At 56.8% G+C, this 7,410-nt stretch overlaps 1 protein-coding gene across 1 annotated transcript; it reads right to left on the bottom strand.

The window, feature by feature from the left end:
- Positions 1 to 1,402: 1,402 nt before the first annotated feature.
- Positions 1,403 to 4,397, bottom strand: LOC134365508 (odorant-binding protein 2b-like). Its single transcript, XM_063081637.1, has 6 exons — positions 4,308 to 4,397; positions 3,648 to 3,781; positions 3,339 to 3,409; positions 2,814 to 2,924; positions 2,031 to 2,132; positions 1,403 to 1,488 (listed from the first exon to the last, which is right to left on the bottom strand). Exons 1-6 carry the CDS (start codon positions 4,395 to 4,397, stop codon positions 1,403 to 1,405), a joined length of 594 nt encoding a protein of 197 aa, XP_062937707.1.
- Positions 4,398 to 7,410: the final 3,013 nt, after the last annotated feature.

The following is a 7,410-nucleotide window of genomic DNA, read 5'->3' as shown; positions in this document are numbered from 1 at the left end:
TCTTTAGTTAGAAAGCGTTCCCGCAGGGCGGCGTCCCCTGTACCCAGTGTCGCGCTGCCCCTCCGAGTGCTGCTGCCACAGTCCCGCAGGAGCGTCCGCCCATCTCCCCGGCCTGGCTGAGGCTCCCGTGCACCGCGCGTGTCGGTCCCAGCGCACAGCCGGGGCTTCCTGACAGTCTCAACTACCGCCCCATCAAGATGTGCTTTAGTCACCCCAGAAGGTCACAGGCTCAGTAGTGCCTCAGATGCTTCAAAAATCCCTTTCCACCCCCCTGATCAAATCAATGTTCTTGCCAATTTTCTCACGGTTTTGCACAGCAGTCTTTAACCTTCTGGAACTTACTTTGCGGCATTGAGCGTATGACCGGGGCCCACCCCCTTCACCCTGTGCCCAGGAGGCCCAGCTCTGCCCCGGGCTCTGCCTGGCTCCCGCTGGATTGATCAGCTCCATGTCAGGACCAGCCATGGCTGCCGCTGAAAACTGGGTCGTGGCAGGAGGAGCAGGGAGAGCAGATGGGTCCGCCCTGGGGACAGTCGGTGGCCCCGCAGGGACAGATAAACACCTGGCAGTTTGGTCCTTTGGAATCCCCAGTCCCGTGTGGATTTGCGGTTTCTGGGGCTGTGCTTGTCATCCGTGGTGCCGTGGCATCGCCTCCCTCACCGTGGTCGCCCCCCACGTTCCTATAGCCCAGTGTTGTCAGCACAGGCCCTGGCCTCTGGAGCCACCACAGGGAAGTTCAGCATGGGGACAGGGATCGCCGGGGCCAAGGCCAGCTCTGTCTTGCTGGGGCTGGGGAGGGAGGCACAGCCCCCCTCCCTCCAGTCCTGCCACATGCCCAGGCTGCTCTAAGTGGGACCAGGCAGAGGTGTCAGGGGACCCCACTGAGCCCCCATTGGCAGCCCAGCCACTGTCTTCCCACCGCTGCCCTCCCTGGTGGCTTCCCAAGTGCTCCTGCCAAGGACCCCACCCCGTGCCACACAAGTGTTGGCTCTGCCTGCCCTGATGGGCCTCCAGGACAACCCGCTTCCCTACAGGCCTGTCGGATGCCATGTCCCTTGGGGTGTGGACCCTGGTGACCCCAAGATCTCCCTAACTTCCCCTGTGGATCCATCTCCCCCCTGACTCCCAAGAGACCTCCAGGGAGCCAACACCAAGGTCCCCTTCACAGACAGGCCGAGCCCAGGGCTGCTGCTGAAGCTCTTTATTTGGAGTCAGGTGGGGGCGGGGCTGCTGCTGTGGCAGAGGCCAGTCCAGGCGGGGGTGGGGCTCTGTGTCCGGCAGCAGGGCGGGCTCCGGAGGTGCAGCCACGGTGGCTGCTGTGATGGGAAGAGGAGCAGAGGTCAGCGGGGCCATGTCGGGAGCACTGGGCAGGGACAGGGGCTACCACAGGAGCCACATGCGGTCACTGCTGGGCCAGGAGGCTCGAGAGCAACCCCGGCCCCTCCATCGAGCGGGCAGGCTGCTGGGCATCCTCGGTGGGTGTGCGGGCTGGGGGATTGGACCCAGTGGAGACCAGGTGTTGAGCTGACATGGGAGAGAGCCTGCCACGAGGCCTGGGCTGTGCAAGATCCCAGAGGACCTCCCTGGCCAGCAGGGTGCAGGGCACACTTAAAGGAAGGGACTCTCCAAGTGTCCAAGGAATCACACTCAGGTCAGACCCCTGAGGTGACAGCCTTTGTCTGGCTTAGACGGGGTCTGTCCCGCCTGGGTGGGATGGGATGGGGACAGAGCAGAAGGACCTTCGAACTCCATGAACTCAGCACTCTGGGCTTTCCCAACGTCTCCCCAAAGTGTAACTTACCCTAATCTCCCTGGGGAACGCAGCTTTCTGTAGAAACCAAGAAAATCCAGAGGTGAGAGGACGCCCTGGTCACCAGCCCAGACCCCATCGCTGCCCACAGTTCAGACCCTCAACAACCAAGTCCCAAGACAGAGCCTTGGCACCCCTGTGACACGTCACTGTGACACCATTTCCTCCACAGAGGGGAGAGGGGGACACACGGGGAATGTGGTCAGAGCCGTCCTCTCACCCATCTGTGTGGGTATGAAAATGTTGTCCTCCAGGAGTCCCTTGCGCTGTATGAATTTCTTAAACTCTTCCAGGGCCTCTGGGTTCACGTCGGGACTCCTACCTGTGGGTGAGTTGGGCAGGTGAGCCGAGTGGGGGACGCTGCACAGCTCTGCAGGGAGCCGATGCCGTGAGGAGACGGCCACCACCCTGCATCGGGGGCTTCGCCGTGGGGTGGCCAAGGGCAGGAGGGGAGGCCACAGAGTGGATGCAGAGCTCAGGGATGGGGACAGGGGACAGAGGAGATGGCTGATGCCCGGCTGACAGGGCCCCAGGAAGGAGAGCAGTGGGGACACCCCAAACCACTGAGCGAACTCGGGGGACCCAGGAGGCTCTGGAAGCTGCCCTGCTGGGTCACGGCCCTGACCTGGAACGACCTTGTGTCCCGAAGGCACTGGCTGCCCTCCCCCCCTGGAGGGTCCCTGCACCACGGAGGCCACTGTCAGGACGATCCCCCTGACACCCAAGATCCCAGGGAGCAGCACTCGGCAGCTGTGAACCCCCTCGTGAGTGGTCAGGTCACCGAGGGTCATGTCTGGCCCTGTCCCGGACAAGCCTCGCCCAGTCCGCCTGGATCCCACTCGGAGTGCTCGGGTTGGCCGCCGGGCAGCACAGGGAACCAAGCACAGGAAGGCCAGGGCAGGGGGCTTTCTATGACCCCGAAGCACGTGGCTGATGCTGGTTCCACTGGCTTCTGGAAACAGAGACATGGGGGTGGGAGACGCAGGTCTCCAGGGCCCCTCACCCATGAGCTTTCCGATGCGGCGCACTTTCCCTTGGTGGTGGCATTCGCAGTACCAGATGTCGTGGTCCTTGACTGGCAGCTCCTGTAGATACACGAGCTTCTTGCCCCCATCTGAGGACGACAGAGAAAACAGACCTTTAGTGTCTTCCTTTTGGAGAAAGCACCGGATACCTCATTAAGGGGCACTCTGGAATATTTTGGTGGTCACCAGGCAGCCAGCCAGCCTGAGCCCTGGCCTTGCCATTCCCCTCAGCCATGGACCTCCACACTGGGTCAGGATCCCCCTCCCAAAAATGTCCCAACCCAGGCCACAGAGTCACCAGAGGCCAGAGCTTGGTCATCCAGCTCAGCTTCCCTGATCCTCAACCCGTCACACCTGGTGTCTCAGGTCAGGGCCACAAGACTCTGGGAGGGAGAGGTCAGCCCCTCCTGGGAAGTGGATGAGGCAGGGACCCTCAGGCAGAAAGACTGTGCAGGAGATACCCTGTCCTGCAGGTGGGCTGGGGACAGCCGCCCGGGACTCACAGGTGCTGTATTTGCCTGGCTCCTCGGTTTTCTGCATCAGTACTTTCTTCTGGTGGCACTGACCCTCCTTCCTGGAAAACAGGAGTCATTTGCCAGCGATTCTGAGACACACCTGAGCCGGCCTCAGCTCACCTGGCACATCGGCCCTGACCCTGTCAGCCCAATAATGTCCCCTCCGCCTGAGCTCTAGGATGCCACCTGGGAACGATTCCGCACAAAGTCAGGGGGGCCTTTTACACCAACACCCAAAACTTAGATGGGGGAGGGGGAGATAAGGGGGTTGAGGGGCCGGTGGGGGGTGACACTCACATGACGGTGAATGTGGTCTCCAAGTCCCCACCTTCCAGGGCTGTCACTGTCACAGGGGACACCTTGCTGGGCCTCTTCCCCTCCAGCAGGTCCCTGTCAGTCACTATGGCCTTCACGTACCAGGTCCCTGTGAGCTGGAACAGGCCGAGGCGTGCGTCCTCCTCAGGCCCAGCCCAGACTCTCCTCTGTGTCCCCCTGCACATGGGCTGCGGCCGTAACCACACACCCCGGGGCCCTGGCTGCAGCCCCCAAAGGCAGGCGGGGTTCCCGCACATCCGCACCTCTGTGCTCAGCTAGAGCGAGCCCAGAACTCGTGACCCCAGGCCCCCAATGGAGGCAGAAGGTGTCTGCCACCCCACGGAACCACTTTCTGCTGGGACTGGGCCCGGTACCGGGTGCGCCCTCACTCCAGAGGGCCCTGCCCTGCAAGGCCTTCGGGTTCTGGGTGTCAGTGCAGTAGGACCCCTGAGCCAAATCCGCTGCCCTGCTCCAGCCCTGTGCCACCAGAGGGGCCATGTCTGCTGGCAGAATAACAGAACCCCCCGTCCTCTGACCACTCCAGGCGAAGAGTGCAGGGTTGGAACCCCAATCTTAAATGATGTCTCCTAAAACAGGGCCCCACGGCCTTTCTCCTACACCCACCCGCCGGCCCAGCCTCACATCCTGCTCCTCCGAGGTGAAGGACAGGGGGTCCTGGGCCTGCAGGGCAGCGACCAAACCGAGCACAATGGTCAGGAACAGGGTCTCCATCTCCAGGGATCTGTGGTCACCTCCGCCGGCTTGTCACCTGAGGTGTCAGGAGGAGGCTGTGCCGGCTCCTCGCACGACGCCCCTTATAGCTCCGTGGCTGGCGGCCGTGAGCACTTGGCACAGACCGCGCCCCGCCCCCATCAGTGGTGGCCAACTCTGCATCCGGGAAGGTGGAATGTCAGTGTCATTAGGATCTGATGAGTGACAATTAAGTGTCACCCACAGGACAAAAGATGCATAATGTCGTCCGGTGTTGGCACCACCTCAGGTGTGCACTCACAGGTGAGCCGTCCACAGGGGACTTACTGGAGCGGGTGTGCGGGGGCAACATGGGGCACTTCAAGCTGCAGAGGTTGGCCTCCTGCCCACTCGATGCCATGCCCCAAGCCTGGGGTAGGCTCTTTAGAGCACTTGTCACTCCAGGGTCGCCTTGTCTGTTCATTCCTACACGTGCTCATGGCCCATCTCTGCTGCTGGAATTTAAGTTCCAGAAAGTTGAGGCTTCATTACTGTGATTCACACAATTCTCGTGCCTGCAGGGAGAGGTCCGGCCACTTGTCGGTGGTCATTTTATATTTGCCCCCTAAAGGAATAAAGCAAATTACTTAATCTCCGCCAGCCTCAGAGGATTCTTCTCCCACAGGGGACTTATGCCTTCCATTACTGGAGATCATCGTGAAGACCTGTGATTACAATGCAGGGAGCCCCCAGCTTCCCTGACTTGAACCAGGCTCCGTCAATGCTGGCTTACTCCCCACCATCCCACCGGGGCTGACATTCAAGGAGCGGGTGGTACATCACCTGCCACAAATACACACCTGTGTATCTCCATAACTTTAATTCCTCTAGAATGAGAGCCTCGACCTCCCCAGGGCTTTCATCTCCCTCATCAGGTTTGATAGCCCATGTTCCCCCAACGCAGGCCTCGTGTCTCCTACCCTCTGGGTAAATGGGCACATGAGGCACACAGGCCACGTGCTGGCGTGTGTTCAGTTCACAGCTGAGCTCCTCTGGGCAACCAGCTCTGTTGGCTGCAGCCCTGGCCACCTCCTGAGCAAGCACATTGCCTTCCACCACCTGACCCTGCAGTTCCCGGGCCTACATCATCTGCTCTGAGACCCAGGGTTGACCCAGGCACTGTAGGCAGGTGCTGGGGCTCTACAATGGTGTCATTGTGCCTCTCTCTCCCAAGATTGGGTGCCCCAGGTGCTCAGTAAATAACCATAATAAGCACTGTCTCATGAAGACCAGGGGCTGTCCTGAAGGTGCTGGCATGATCGAGTGCTGGACCCTGTGTGGGAGGTACTGCTGGGCAGAAAGGCCACCCTCCCTGGGTGGCTCAGGGCAGGGCCTGTGCTCTTTTAGGAGCAGAGATCAGTGATCAGGCTGGAGCCTTCACGTCACTGGGAATATTTTCTTTTCCCTGTTCTGTTTGACTGGACCCCAATCATATGGTATTTCACTTGTTATTTATGAATCACTGCCCTAAGCACTTTACAATGTTGGCACATGGAATTCACCCCTTGCAAAAGACAGTGGAACAACACGGGCAGACGACTGGGGGAACAGTGCTGCCAACCATAGATCCTGTGCTCAGTGTGAATGATCATGTCCAGGTGCCTCCCATGGCCCACCCATCTTACCCACCCATTGCTGACCTCTAAGGAGTCTCCAGCTCTGTTCGTTTTAGATGCTGCTTGGGCTAAACTGTTGCAGACACCTCAATAGATGGTAGGACAGGAGGTCAGGGTCAACAGAGGATAGATGCTGTCAGGAGACAGTAGGGCAGGAGATTGGGGTCAACACTGGTAGGGGAGAGATATCCTGCCCCATTGCTCTGTGGCCTGAGGCACCTCTCTGAATGGCTGTGTTCCTTTCTGATGGTGGTCCTTGTTGGGCTGTCCCCACTCCACAGCACGAGCTCTCACCACTTCTGGTGACATTGCTCACTACCCTTGCCCTTGAATATCAAGGTGGTCACAGCTTTCCAGTGCTGCTAATTCCTAGGTGCCTCACTGCAGGGGAGACTTCCTGGCTCTACTCAACATTTGGGTATAGATGGTTTTGAAGGACCCACCAAACAAATACCCAGCCAGAAAGCAGGCTGGCTGACATTGCGGTGCATTTAGAAGGCATGAGGTAGCTGGATTAAGATGAATAACAGTGAAGGCTGCAATTCCAACTGGACAGTGGGGACTGTAGCTTGTGTTGGTAGCCATCTATTTTAATTATTTTAGAGTTATTTACAATTGGTATAGGAATTTATACCAGATAACAAATCGTCTGCCAAATACTTTTCAATCGCAGCAGTGTGATGAAAATTCCAAAGATTAAAAAGAATAAAGAAATTATAAAATTAGAATTGGCCAGAACATTTAAAAAGAAGATATAAAATACAGTAATTATGAATCTTGAAGAGAAATACTATAGTAAATAAAAACTCAATAGACAGGATAAGTTTTGATTTGACATAGTAGAAGAAAGACTTAGTATACTGGAAGGCAGTAATGATAAAAATCAATGAATACATAAAAAAATTGAAAGGTATTAATTAAAAATTGAGTGTTAAGAATGAATTCAGCATCTCCGGCTTATATCTAGTAATAAAATGGTATTGAGGAAACTGACCAGAGTGCAGCAGCTCTGAAAAACAAAAGGAAACACACACACACAAACACACACATGAAGTTAATACACCTGGACAATAGATCAAGAGGCTCCAAGGGCTGCCCATGGCTCACTTGGGAGAGTGTGGTGCTGATAAAAGCAAGGCCATGGGTTCAGATCCCTATTCAGGACGTGGCTGATTAGCTCACTTCAGAGAGCATGGTGCTGACACCACCAAGCCAAGGGTTAAGATCCCCTTACCGGTCATCATTACAAAATAAATAAATAAATAAAGAGGCTCCAATATATTTAACAGTAGTCCCAAATAAAAGCAATTCTAAAAATGGCTTATATGAGTAATTCATGCATAAAAAATAAGTAAATAAGTTTACAGGAAAAAAAGTCA

Source organism: Cynocephalus volans, chromosome 17 (assembly GCF_027409185.1).
Source record: "Cynocephalus volans isolate mCynVol1 chromosome 17, mCynVol1.pri, whole genome shotgun sequence".
Classification (NCBI taxonomy): Eukaryota; Metazoa; Chordata; class Mammalia; order Dermoptera; family Cynocephalidae; genus Cynocephalus; species Cynocephalus volans.
Note: the sequence above shows the minus strand (reverse complement) of the source record. Positions and strands in the feature narration are given on the sequence as shown.